Here is a 15,345-nt window from a genome sequence, read left to right as displayed (position 1 = left end):
TGTTATGGGAGGCAAATCCAGGTCACTCCTCATGCAGGTGTTGATTATGATTCACGACCAACTTCTTGAAGCACTTCATCACTGTGTCAAGAGGGTGAACCCTAGCAAAGCATAGGCACTGATAGCGTACCTGGCCAGGGACTGAAAACCTGTGCCAACCCAGTGACTGGAGTATTCAACCTCCCACTGGTGGAGTATATGGTTCCCGCCTGCATCAGTAGGGCAGCAATCTTTGAGATGCCCAAGAAGAGCGCAGTTAGGGGGTATTCTGGAGTAATGGAATATAGCAAATATTAATTTCAACTACAACCAGTCATAAAATCTGAATGTGGATTGTAGATCGAATTTAAAGTGTGGCTCAGAACAATGGTGTTCTTAGAGCTACAGACTGGGTTTAACTACAAACCAAGAAACACACCATTGGCTGGATATGTCCGCAAATGCATGAATGTAGCTCAGAGACAGCACCGATTAACATTCAATTTAGGGTGTATTGAGCATTACAGTGAAGATCTAGGTGTTTGAAGCAATGGAAGCAGTATGAATTCATCGTAACAACAGATTTATCCTGTTGTTTTCTTTGATTATTAGCATATAAAAATGTGACGTAATATTTTGTCAGGGAGTTTCTCTACAGAGTGACTCCAAATGTTGTCAGCTTGTGTGTGCTGAATAAAGACTTTAATACTGCTAGCTGTGTGCCGCTCTGGTAGTTTCTGATGACAGTCACAACAAGCAGCAGGAGCTGCCTCAATGCCAAAAACCCAACAGCAATCCCATCTACCATAATGAAGTGCTTCTGGAGATCAGATTTGGCAAGAATTAACGACTACCTGAACAAGGACCTGGTGAATCTGTGGAATTCGTTGTCATAGGCAGAGGTGGAGCCCAAGTTATTGGATATATTTAAGGCAGAGGTTGTTAGATTCTTGATTAGTCAGGGCATGAAACGATATGGGGAGAAGGCAGGAGATTGGGGCTGAGAGAGGAAATGGGTAGACCATGATGAAATCGTGGAACGGACTCAATGGGATAAGTGTCCTAATTCTGATCCTATATCTTGTGGTCTTATGGATCTGCTTCTATGCAGCACAACAGGTTTACAGAGAAATTTCATTGTGCGTGGAATGGGCTGCCAGTGGCAGAGGTGGAGACGGGAACGATAGGGTCTTTTAAGAGATAGATACATGGAGCTTAGAAAAATAGAGGGCTATGGCCAAGCCTAGGTAGTTCTGAGGGCCTGTATTGTGGTGTAGCTAGGTTTTCTATGTTTTCCACTCTGCTTTAGAGCACCTAGACAAGCACAAGACCTACAACCGACCACTGTGTATGGATTACAGCTTGGCATTCAACAGCATCATTCCCTCAGTACTATCAAAGCTTCAAAACCTGGACCTCTGTGCTCCTATCTCTGCACCTGGATCCTTGGCTTACATATGGCAGTCAACAATCAGTGTAGATTACTAATCACGTCTTCCTTGCTGACACAAGCGCAATTCAAAGAAGCCTGCTTAGCCCTCTGCTCTACTTTGCCTACATTCATGACTGTGTGGCTAAGCATAGCTCCAATGTCATCGATAACTTTGCCAATGACGTCAGTGTTGCTGGTAGAATCTCAGGTGGTGAAGGGGAGATGTGCAAGAGTGAGATAGACTGACTGGTTTAGTGGTTTTGCGACAACAACCTCATACTCACTGTAAGCAAGACCAGGGAATTGACAATGGACTTCACAGGAAGGGAGAACGCACATCAGTCTTCATTGAGAGTTCAGTGGTGGAAAAGAGGTGCAGCTTCAAGTTCCTGCGCCTCAGCAGCTCAGAGGATCTATCCTGGATCCAACACATTAATGCAATGACATAGAAGGCATGCCAACTGCTCTACTTCAGAGGTTCAAAGGTTCAATTATTACCAAAGTATACAACTTGGGAATTCTTCTTCTCCGGGTAATCATGAAATCAAGAAAGAAAAGAAAGGCAGCATGATTATCAACCACCAAATCCCACCTCCCCACACAAAAAACTGAACTAAAATGGAACAGGCTCATCAATGCCGAAGCCCCTCCTCCCACACAAAACAACGAACAAAATAAATCAGGCACATTGACACCAAATACCCTTCCCCACACAAAAAAATGAACAACATGGAACGGGCACATTGACCCCCAAATCCACCTTATTGCATAAAAAACAAGGATCGGGTGAAAAACACAAAATATAAACACTGTGAGACTAAAAAAACAATCTACAGTCCAAGTCCACATCCAAAGTGCAGAAGACCTGAGCAATACTCTCTGGGCACAGATGCAGGCTCTCCCCTCTCTGGTGGAGAGTGATTAGAAAAAAACAGGCAACTGGTACTCGCCTCGATGTTTCATTCTCACTCATCACTTTAATCGGCACAGATGGAAGCCTTAAATGGTGAAATGGAGTCGAACATCAGCTTGCCCGCTATGAGGTTTGCACACACTGCCTCTGTCTTTCAGAATCCCCTTGGAGACTGCAGAGTGCTGATGCACCCAAACAATCTCCAAACTTCTGCATTTGCCTCAAGGTTTCAATCTCCCTTGTCGCTTTAATCAGTGAACAATGGAAACTTTAATCAGCAAAATGGAGTTGAACATTGGCTCACGAGATATCCCGCAGCCTGCCCACCATGAGGTTTGCTCACGCTGCCTCTGCCTCCCAGAATCCTCTCGCAGACTGCAGAACACTGGAACAGCCAAACAACCTCCAAACAGTAAATCGCAGGTTCCAACAGTTCCAGAATTACATCCAAGATGAAAAACAAGCGTAAATGACATAAAATAGGTGAAATATATGGTTTTATAATCTAAATAAAAGATGTCGATTGAAGGAGCATTGTGTACAGGTGCATCTTGACTGGAAGGATCTACTTCATTAGAATCTGAGGAAATTTGGTATTTCAACAAAGATTTTCAAATTTCTTTAGATGTATGACAGAGTGCAATTTAACTGCTTTCACCACAGCCTGTTTAGAGCCTCCAATGCACAGGATTGCAAGAGGCTGCAGAGGACAGTAAACTCAGCGAGCTCGATCATCGGCATAACTCTGCCCATCATAGAGAACATCTTCAAGAGATGGTGCCTCATCAACCAGGATTGCCTTCTTCTCAATGCTACTTTCACGGAGGAGGTAGCAAAGCCTGAAGACCCACACTCAATGATTTAGAAACAGCTTTGTCCCTTCCGTCATCAGATTTCTGAATGAACCATGAACCGATGAATATTATCTCATTATTTCTTTGTGTTTTCTCCACTGTATTTTATTGTTTATTGATTTTTATGTTTTTGCACGGTACTGCTGTCAAAATACAACTAAAGTTCACATCATATATCAGAGATAATAAATCTGACTCTAACCGATTCTATTCATGGTATCTGCAGTTACCTTAAATTATAAAAGACAAGGTGCAATTCCCTTCATCACAGCCTCTATTGGTTGCAGGATCAAGCACCAAAAAGAACAAAGCACAATAAACTTCATTATTGGCTCAGCTGCTTAAGGGCATGCCTACTAAAAAGATTTTGGCTTAAAAGCCAGTAGTGGGGCATTACTCCACTTGCAACTCCTCAACATGTGTGAGGTTCCATCTGGTGAAATAGGAAGCAGAGAACGCAAAATGCCATCAGGAGCTTGTACACCATTTGGGACTCGTAAAGAGTTTATTAATCGAGTGCTGGGTGCTGGGTTATCATCATTATGTTAAAATTCTATTGGTCAATGCTTAAGGCAGATCAAATCAGGAAGCAAATATAATCATTGACGTGCATCTCCATGCATTCGGCACAGCTGATGAAGAACTCAGATTACACAGAAGTCTGTGAGATCATTTTTACTTTCTGCAAATCGATATGAGAATGCAATTTCAGTGCTCTATTATCGCTAAACCGATTTCTTCAAACCATTGTTTTAGATCAGTGAGATTTTAGAGCAAGTGGGAGAGGCTATTTATATTGATAGTGCCTTCATATGCTCTTTACTGAGATAAACATTATCTTGGTCTCCATTCCTATCTCTCTGTGTCCTGCTTTGCTTCAGTACTTACCCTTTTAGCAATTAAGCAATGAAAGAATATCTCAATGTTGGGAAGGCCGCTGCTAGTGATGGAAGAGGTTGTGTCCACCCCTTTGCAGACATTTTCGTCATGAGATAGGTCTCTGTGGTGAACTACATATACCTGTCTGGACACGCCCCTCCTGCTGACTGCTGACCGTGGCTCCTCCCACCGACCCCAGTATAAAGGCGATTGGGGACACCGACCCAGTCTCAGTCTCCAGGATGCAGTGTGGTGGTCAATTGCTGCTTGTTCTTTCTTCCAGCCAATAATAGCCTATATCTCGCCTCACATCTTCAAGAGTTATTGATGGTGCATCAGTCTCATAACTAAAGTTAGTCCTCCTTCACTGAGTTCTTGCCAGCTTACCCTGTGTATTGTCATCTAAACACATTTTCATTACTGAAGACCCTGAAATTGAACTTGGTAGCCAATCTAAACATCAGCCTGCACTTTACATCCATCTTTTTGTTCTTGTATTCCAGCTCCTTCCCTTTCCATTAAAGTATATGCATGCACACAACACAAATTTATATTCTTCTCTCAATTTTTTTCAATGCTGACCAAGTTCTTCCCAAAATATATGACCATTTTAAGGCATTTCTTCAACCAAAAGATCTTGGAGAGAATAAGACAAGGTTCTTAAGCCTTCTTTGATTTAGAAAAGATATATATATAAGGTTGAAAGAGTGCAGAGAAAACTTGTAATGTTATTGCCAGGACTTGAGGACCTGCAATACAGGGAAAGGTTGAATAAGTTAGGACTTTATTCTTTAGAGTAGGGGAATTATGAGGAGTATAGATTGGGTAAATGCATGCAGGCTTTTTTTTTCCACTGAGGTTCAGTGAGACTCGAACTAAAGGATTAAGAGTGAAAATCAAAATGTTTAAGGGGAACATGGGGGAGGGGGGAGGATGCTTCTTCACTCGGAGCGTGGTGAGAGTGTGGAATGAGCTGCTAGTGGATGTGGTGGATGTGAGTTTGATTTCAACATTTAAGAGACATTTGGATAGGTACATGGATGAAAGGGCCATGGTCCAGTGGTAAGTAAATGGGACTATGTGGAATAATAGCTTAGTGATGACTAGATGGGCTGAAGGGCTTGTTTCTGTGCTGTAATGTTCTAAGACTCTAATTCTGTCCTAAAATTGAACCAGAGAAGTCCAATATTTTTAAACAGGCATGAGATTGTCTAAGGATAGTGGATCTATGAACCCTCTATGGTGTTATTTCTGGGAATCACTGACATATTCAAATTATCAGCTAAATACATTATCTTTAAATGACAGTAAACTGAACAACTTTGTTGTGGCTGACCAGTAAAATACAACCTCCATGGCAATGTGTGATCTTACCCACATAGCATAATATGCCAAAATGGTTTGCTAATTAACAAGAAAAAAAAAGTAGTGCTGTGCATCCTCCATTACTGAATGACAGGGTAAGAGACTGGTTCTTACCTTCGCAAGTCACTTCCTTCATGTCTATCATGACATAAATCTTGCCCTCCGGCTCCAAATCAACCTGCCAAAAGAACATTTGAAATATGAGATTCTGCATGAAGCAAAATAATAGAAGTTATGTCAAGCACCATAAACCCCACCTCCATAATGGCTAAGCAGATGTAATGCACATAGCAAAGTGTTGAGGTTGCTGGGTATCAACAATAATAATGAAAAATCCTCAAAATACAGTGTTATCTTATTTTTTTTAATTTCAGATTCCCTGTGTCTGTAGGCATGGTAGCATCAGTGAAGAGGAAAACAGAGCAGAAGTTTCATGTCAACAGCTTTTCATCAGGTTTCTTATTGAAAATTATGGAGCACACATGGAGGCTAAGAGGGGAGAGGGAAGAGGACAAGGAGAACCTCATCCTTCCTCTGGGCATAGAAGGGGCAAGAATGCAATGACACAACCATGTTAAAGACCCCTCAGCTATGGTGGCGCAGAAACCATGGTTAAAGAAAGGAAGACTTACCTGAAGTACAGTTAGGGAAGGCAGCAGTGTCAGAATGAATGTGATGAAAATGTGCAACTGAGAGAATGGAAGAAAATCCATGCAGGAAACAGGATGAAAGGAACTGCACTCTGGCCTTGCCATGGGTTCTGGTGTATGTCATTAGCTCAATTTGTGTCACAGACGCTGTCCGATTTGTTAAGCATTTCTACCGTTTACGCATAATGAAGTTTAACTCAGGTGAAGCACTAATGCAACTACAGAAATTTACTGCAAGATGTCACTTGGACCAACACAGAATTAAAGACATCTCTTACTTATATATAATTACAAATACCATCTATACCTTCTAATCTTTTCCCCTCATTCACTAAAATGGATTTGTGTTATCACTAACATTCCCACAACCAAGAGAAATTGAAGACAGTTTCCACAGTACCCCTCAAGTTGACTGCTGAGGCACTAATTAAAACCCACCCAAAAAAGGGCCAATATCATTCAATGTCACTATTCTACAGTTTCCAGAAAAATTTGGCCAGAGTATACAGGGAAATCTTGCATTCCTATAATTTTCTTGGTCTTGTAGTCTCCTGCCTCATACCTCATCAGCTGTCCTTAGTTCCATGGCACTACAATTCTCCTGAGGAGTACCCTCTGGAAGTCTCTGTTCTCATACACCTCATATGTGTACAAAGAAATGCACCTGCTCAACCATGACATTAACTTGGGAATTCTTTTATTACACAGCATATTGTTATAGCATAACACCATGGAAACGGTAGGTTGCACACTCAAAACTGAGTATGACACACTGAAATTGACTCAGCAAACTGACATACCATGACATCTTTGAGCAATAAGAAACTGAAAACATCTCAATGAGAAGTTTATCTTCTCCAGTCTATCTGCTGGGTGATATAATAAACAGATTATATATATGTGTAAAAGTGGATGAAGTCAAATCACTATTTGGAATTCATTTGGGTAATCTGGCAATGATATTACTTTAAATCACACTAAAATGCTCTGGCTCAATTCACATAGGGAATCTTTCCACTTAAGCAAGTCACTAAGAAAGATGAGATAAGTTTTCTCTGAGCGGATGCTACAGTTAAAGCAGATGCGGGATTTACTGTGTATTGAACTTATTCTATCCAACTCTAAGGATGATGGCTTGGTTGGTGATTATTTGGGAGGAAATTCATCACACATGTGCAAGGGTGTTTATGTCTGTGTGTACCTCAATGCATGACCTCCACGAGCCTGTTTCTGAGTGAATGAGTGCCACGTGCACAATAAGAGAAAGAAGAAATTGGAAAGACCGTGAACAGGCAGTACTGAGGAACTGAAACTGAGTATACACATTCGACGTTGAGAGTATTACACACTGAAGTTATTTCAGCACATTGTTATACCATAATATCATGGAAACTGCAGGTTACACATTCAAAATTGAGAGTATGAGACACTGAAATTGACTCAGCAAATCGATATACCATGACATCTTGGTGAAATGCAGCTTTATCTGGGTTTTTACAGATCTACATGCATCCTGGACAAAATTTTCACTTGTGACATTAATGTTGCTATAACTCCCCCCCCATCCCCCCCCCATTAATGAGTGGGACACTAACTACACTAACTAGTACAGCTCTGAGCACAGACATGGGAATTACATACATGATTCACCCATGTCTGAAGCCAGAGTTAATTGCACAGTCCTTATCACAAACAGTTGGCAACACAACATCAGCTGATGAGATGCGGGCTGCTGTGTCTGGAACTGGTGCTGGAAAGCTCTCTAGAAATTATTACAACCTAGAAGCAGATAACAGGGAAGATACCACGTGATTCCAAAATTGCACTCAAAGTCCTTGTGGCAGAAGTCAACAGGAAGAGGGATGTTTTCTAACAAGAGGATCAAGAGATTCTGCAGGCTGCAGCCCCCAGTTACTTCTAAACAGACCAAATGAGTTCTGACCACGTATCAACCTGCTTCAGCTAAACAGGATAACAAGTGTTGTAAAATATTCTATTCAGATTAGCTGATCACATCAATCATTGCAGTAACAGATTCCCACCTCCAGATCACAGAAATGAATTGACCTGCTCTGTCCTCAATTTGAGCTCAAACAACCCTACTGGAAATGTAAAAGCCAAAGATACTGAACTACATTTGCTAAATGAATCATGCCACATCACTGCTGTATTATACGGAGGCACGCAAAGGTTTGGGCACCCCTGGTCAAAATTTCTGTTACTGTGAATAGTTAAGTGAGTAGAAGATGAACTGATCTCCAAAAGTCATAAAGTTAACGATGAAACATTCTTTTCAACATTTTAAGCAACATTAGTGTAATATTTTTGTTTTGTACAATTTTAGAGTGGAAAAAAAAAGGAAAGGAGCACAGTGCAAAAGTTCAGGCACCCCAAGAGATGTGAGCTCTCAGATAACTTTTACCAAGGTCTCAGACCTTAATTAGCTTGTCAGGGCTATGGCTTGTTCACAGTCATCATTAGGAAAGGCCAGGTGATGCAAATTTCAAAGCTTTATAAATACCCTGACTCCTCAAACCTTGTCCCAACAATCAGCAGCCATGGGCTCCTCTAAGCAGCTGCCTAGCACTCTGAAAATGCCCACAAAGCAGGAGAAGACTATAAGAAGATAGAAAAGCGTTTTCCAGTAGCCATTTCCTCAGTTCGTAATGTAATTAAGAAATGGCAGTTAACAGAAACGGTGGAGGTCAAGTTGAGGTCTGGAAGACCAAGAAAACTTTCTGAGAGAACCACTCGTAGGATTGCTAGAAAGGCAAATCAAAACCCCCGTTTGAATGAAGATTTAGCAGACTCTGGAGTGGTGGTGCACTGTTCTACTGTGCAGTGACACCTGCACAAATATGACCTTCATGGAAGAGTCATCAGAAGAAAACCTTTCCTGCATCCTCATCACAAAATTCAGTGTCAGAAGTCTGCAAAGGAACATCTAAACAAGGCTGACGCATTTTGGAAACAAGTCCTGTGGATTGATGAAGTTAAAATAGAAATTTTTAGCCACAATGAGCGAAGGTATGTTTGGAGAAAAAGGGTGCAGAGTTTCATGAAAAGAACACCTCTCCAACTGTTAAGCAGGGGGGCTGGATCATACTTAGTGCTTGTGTTGCAGACAGTGGCATGGGGAGCATTTCACTGATAGAGGGAAGAATTAATTCAATTAAATACCAGCAAATTCTGGAAGCAAACACCACACCGTCTGTAAAAAAGCTGAAGATGAAAAGAGGATGGCTTCTACAACAGGATAATGATCCTAAACACACCTCAAAATCCACAATGGACTACCTCACAAGGTGCAAGCTGAAGGTTTTGCCATGGCCCTCACAGTCCCATGACCTAAACATCATCGAAAATCTGTGGATAGACCTCAAAAGAACAATGCATGTAAGACGGCCCAAGAATGTCACAGAACTAGAAGCCTTTTGCAAGGAAGAATGGGCGAAAATCCCCCAAACAAGAATTGAAAGACCCTTAGCTGGCCACAGAAAGCATTTACAAGCTTTGATACTTGCCAAAGGGGGTGTTACTAACTACTGACCATGCAGGGTGCCCAAACTTTTTATTTGGGACCTTTCCCTTTTTTGTTATTTTGAAACTGTAAAAGATGGAAATAAAAAAGTAATCTTGCTTAAAATATTAAAGAAATGTGTCATCTTTAACTTTATGCCTTTTGGAAATCAGGTCATCTTTTACTTGTTTAGCCATTCACAGTAACAGAAATCTTGATCGGGGTGCCCAAACTTTTGCATGACACTGTATACAGTGCACCCACTTTCATATTGCAATTTTATGAAACTAAAGAATAGTCGAATGATTCCCTTCACTATCAGCAGGCAGCAGCAAAGAAAGAATGCATCCAGTTACTCTTTATAAACTAGCTAACAGAATGAGAATCAGGTTTGTTATCACCAGCATGTGTCGTGAAATTTGTTGACTTAGCAGGAGCAGTTCAATGAAATACATAATATAAAAGAGAAAAAAAATTAATTACAGTATACTTGTATTGAACATATTAAAAATTGTGCAAAAACAGAAATAATCTATATTAAAAAAGTGAGGTAGTGTTCAAGGGTTCAATGTTCATTTAGGAATCGGATGGCAGAGGGGAAGAAGCTGTTCCTGAATTGCTGAGTGTGTGCCTTCAGGCTTCTGTACTACTTCCTGATGGTAACAGTGAGAAAAGGGCATGCCCTGGGTGCTGGGGGTCCTTAGTAATCGAGGCTGCCTTTCTGGGACACCGTTCCCTGAAGATGTCCTGGGTACTTTGTAGGCTAGTACCTAAGATGGAGCTGACTAATTAGGCTTCATGCCATCTGTCATTGTTGACTTCCAATGATACAAATTGGGAGTTGCAGCCTGATTAATCCCCTTCTTCGATTTACTAGAACAACACAGCATATGTACACTCAGTAGCCACGTATACCTGTACACCTGTTCAAAACACAAATACCTAATCAGCCAATCCTATGGCAGCAACACAATGCATAAAAGCATGTAGACATGATCAGGAGCATGATGCTTAGACCAGACATCCGAATTAGGAAGAAACGTGATCTGAGTGACCTTGACCGTGCAATGATTGTTAGCGATAGGTGGGGTGGTTTCAGTATCTCAAAAACTGCCGATCTCACGGTATTTTCACACACAGCAGTCTCGAGAGTTCACAGAGAATTGTGCGAGATACAAAAATACATCCATTCTTTTTGTAGATGGATATTCTCAGCTGTTTTGTGGGTTTTAAATGAGAGAGGTCAGAGCTGGTTCAAGCTGACTGGAAGGCAACAGTAGCTCAAATAACCACACATTAAAACAGTTCTGTGCAGAAAAGCATCTTTGAATCCACAACACATCAAACTTGAATGTGAAGACAGCAGTAGGTTGTTGCTGTGACACCACTCAACTTGTTGGTATACCTCATGCCTTCATGTCACCCTCTGAAAGTCTGCCAGCAATAGTTGTATTTAAGGCAAATTTATAGATGGCATTTGAGCTGTGTCTAGTCATGAGTGTAGAGAGAGTAGAGCAGCGGGCTAAATACACACTCTTGGGGCGTGCCAATGTTGATTGTCAGCGAGGTGGAGATATTATTTCCAATCCACACTGATTGTTAGGAAGTCGAGGATCCAGTTGCAGGGGGAGGTATAAAGGTCCATGTTTTGGAGTTTTTCAATCAGGTGTCATTGGGAACAATTTCTATGCATTATCACGCTAGGGATCAATAAAATGGGAATTAAAAACCATTGAAAGAAAGCCCAATACATGTTATTTAATATACGTTCTCAATAAAAATCATTAACGTCCTTTAAACACTTTATTAACCTTTTCTTTTTCCATTTTAATTATGACTGTTAAATTTTATTCAGTTTTCATCTCTCATTCTGAAAATTAGAAATAATATATATTTTCACTGAGATCATCTACTTCTTGAACTCTCAGGAGAAACAAACCAGCTTCAGATTAAGCTGGAGCACATTACATGCTCATATTAAGTATTAATTTGAAAGGAGTCTTATCTAACTCTCTGTAGAGTGCCTTATCTAACTAACTGTTAATTAGTCAGTTCTCCATTCCTGATTTATGGTGTGGTGGCCTTTTATTGGCCTAAGCACACTTGTAAACTCAGATCTTATGCAATCATGCTGTAATTTTAAAGTATGTCTTAGCTGTAATTTCATTCAAACACAATGTTAATGTTCAGTACGCGGTACTGAAATATGATAGATGCGTATCATTCAAAGGAATGCTCCAGTTCACCAAGTTTAGAGGAAATATGAACAAAATATAGTATATGGAATCTCAGGGTAGTATATGGTGACATATACATATTTTGATAACAAATTTTAAAAAAGATCTGAAAACCTATTCTACATGTTCATTAAGATGATGGACTGACATGAATTGATGGGCTTCATATTCATATTTCTATCAAGTCTATGCCAGCTTTCAGAGCAAATCCATCAACTCCCCCCCCTTATTTCCCCTTAACCCACTGTCTCGCACTGATCCATCGACTTCATCCTGATTTACCCGCCAGCCACATACACTCGGGGTAAATTTACACTGACAAATTAGTCCACCAGCCCACATATATTTGTGATAAAAATGGAAAGCGAAGCCCTTAGGGGAAATCCACAATGCCACAGGGAGAACGAGCAAGCTTCACATGGGCAGCACTGAATGTCAGGGCTGAACCTGGTTACTGGAACTCTGAGGCAGCAACGCTGCCCGTGTATAACTGTAGCGGCATGAAGTTGACAGTCCTGATGTTCCACTTCACACAGGGAAACACAGTACTACCAATTCACCAGAAGCAACGCAACTCTCATTTATTTTAACACAAGTACTTAAGTTGTACTGTACTATGCAAAGGTCTTGGGCAGTCTAGATTTTTATGTGGTTTCTGATGGTGTGACCTCCACAGAGCCCTGATTTCAACATCATCGAGGCTGTCTGGGATTACCTGGAGAGACAGAAGCAAGCGAGACAGTCAACGTCTGAAGAACTGTGGCAAGTTCTTCAAGACATTTGGAAAAACCTACCAGCCGATTTTCTGATAAAACTGAATGACAGTGTACCTAAGAGAATTGATGCAGTTTTAGAGACAAAGGGTGGTCACACCAAATATTGATTTAATTTAATTTTTTTTACTGTTTACTGCTCTTTACAGTATTTTTTATATTGAGAATTTTTCATTTCATTATTTTTGAAAGCTCCTTTGCTTTACATATTCTTATTCTTCTTTTGCACAGTATTGTATATCTTCTGATTGCAAGATAATAAATTGCTGGGAAGCTGATATGTTTTATGCCTCTGGCTCTCGTATATATGTACATTGCACGGAAGGTTCATCCATTATATTTGTGATTGTAACTGCAATAATTAAAGATTTGATTTTTTTGATAACTTGTATCTGGCTTTGATTATAGATTTTCTATAATCATTGACTCTGCATTCAGTGCTGCATTTATTAAACTTCAACTCAAATCTTGATTCAATAATATAATAATAACAATAATAAAATGAAAAGTGTAGTTCAGCTGTGTTTTTATTGGCCAGTACATTTTTTAAAAAATTAAATTTGGACTCGTTAATGGACTCAATAACTGACCCAAGAGCTGAAAGGTGCACTGTGGCCATCTGGCTGTGATCAATAACATGCTCAGTCTGAATTTACTGACCTTTGACCTCAACATAGTGCACTGAATGTCTGATGTGCAAATGCATCGGGGTTCGTGTTCCTCAGCACTACCACCTTAATCAATAAATTCCATAGTCTAAAATCTGACAACATGGCGCATGGCACCAGAGATTAATCTGTGCCTACCAACGTCACCAATCCATTTAAGGAGTAAGAAAAAGAATGAACCAAATGGAGGAAAAAACTATTGGAGTCACTTCAGTATCCAACATTCCATTTCTCCATAAATTCTACACTTGCATGGAACCCAAACCAAAATAAAATATGCTTATTTTTGATAGAGAAGGATATGTCACACTTTAAACCTCATATAAATAGATGTATTCTACACCCTGTCATCATATCTATGTGAAAGTGTGGGGTGAGTGTCTGATTATCATTATAAGTATTATCACATAAAGTAGGCATTGCATCATAAATGCTAACAATTTCCAACAACAGTTAATATATTTCAGAAATACTTCTTTAGCTTTGCAACTGTCCTCATATTTTGAAAGTCGCTCTATAATTGCAACTTCTTTTTCTTATGAATATTCATTGAGAAAACATAATAGCCAGCCGCCAAATTTCATTTGCTATAAATTTGCAATATGACCAAATATTCAAACTTTTGAAACAATTCTGTCAATTTGGTCCAAAAAGTCCATCTTAATATTTGTGAGACATACCAAAAAAATTAACACATTTCATTCATGAAACACCTTTTAATGTGGGAAGATCAGAATGCTTAATCCAGTACATGGATGAATAAAAAACAGTTTTACTTTTGGGCATAGAGACTGATCTAGCCTATTTCAGCTCCTTTGCTGTACAGTATTTATGTTTTCTGCTTGACATAAAATACAGAGAAATATTTAGTTGTGCATGCCTAATATTCACGCCTAACTAGAGTGCAAACAAAATACAGCTACGTATCAAACGCAGTCTAAGATGGATGCTAGAAGCTGTACAAAAAGCAAGTGTAACAAATAGCTAACCTGAGTGCAGATGCCAAGAAACAGAAAGTGATGCAATAACATGGCTTTGGAGTACCTTTCCCAGCGATTTCAAATGATCATGCATAACGCATTTTACAGCCGTTGAGTGAAACCTCTTCTAATGCTCTCTATACAGAGGTTAATATTACTAACTCATTAACCCATTGCACAGTTTGGATGTTTAAACTTCAATGTTCCACATGAATGAGGTGGCTTTGCATTTTAGTTCCTAACATTGTCATTTGAGATTCTCCATTCAACTTCTTGGATGGCCCACAAGTTAATATTTCAATGAACGCAATTGTCCTTAAATGCAACCACATAACTCTGTGCCTTCATCACTGAGGTACTCCCCTTCTTGTCCAGTGGTTTAAACTGAACTCGTCTGTTCAGAACCTCAGCAGGGTTGCTAAACACTTACACATACTATCACAAAAACATCCACTTTCACTTCATCTGCACCTGAGTTCAGACCATCTGCTGTTGACATAATCATTTATGTCTTTTCACCCACAGACGTGGCTTTTCTAAACTCACTTAATACACACCAATGCATCCAAGCCACTCCTATTCCAGAGTAAGAACTGCCTCAACTTTACCAATATCTCATTTGCACTGGTTCCCAGGACACCAATTTCCACGACTAACGTTAGAGACAATAATCTTCATTCTGAATATTATAACAATCAAATTGTCAGCCCAATATCACCTTCCGGAGTGTCAGGCAGACTCATTTAGTACAACAACCTAGGAGGCAATGCAGTGCACCATGCGGTGTATGCTAGGAGTTCTCCAGCAGAAGGGGGTCAAGAAAGCGAAAACAAACTTCCAGTCGCACTAAGGGATCTGGCCTGCTTTGATGTAACATTGATAAAAGGAGTATGAAGCATTACGATTGAACGCACACATGGATATCAAAGTTAACATATCTCAAAATGCTAAAGTGATTCCATATGTGCAGTCTGAGGTCAATTCTTGGCATCCATTGGCAAGTCTGACTCACAAGTCTAAGTCCTTGAGAGGGCAGGGACAATGAGTGTTGAGGCCATGTCTTTACTGTGGACTGTCCTCACTCACAACTTGGAC

General features: G+C 40.1%; 1 protein-coding gene across 2 annotated transcripts in view; it reads right to left on the bottom strand.

Moving 5' to 3' along the window:
* The window catches only part of prkcha (protein kinase C, eta, a), a 221,016-nt gene that overhangs the window by 143,827 nt on the left and 61,844 nt on the right, over nucleotides 1–15,345 (bottom strand). For both annotated transcript variants that reach the window (XM_059959974.1, XM_059959981.1), the window contains exon 2: nucleotides 5,537–5,600. In XM_059959974.1, the coding sequence (XP_059815957.1) occupies nucleotides 5,537–5,600 (64 nt within the window). The remainder of the gene's footprint in view (nucleotides 1–5,536; nucleotides 5,601–15,345) is intronic.

Source organism: Hypanus sabinus, chromosome 2, assembly GCF_030144855.1.
Source record: "Hypanus sabinus isolate sHypSab1 chromosome 2, sHypSab1.hap1, whole genome shotgun sequence".
Lineage (NCBI taxonomy): Eukaryota > Metazoa > Chordata > Chondrichthyes > Myliobatiformes > Dasyatidae > Hypanus > Hypanus sabinus.
Note: the sequence above shows the minus strand (reverse complement) of the source record. Positions and strands in the feature narration are given on the sequence as shown.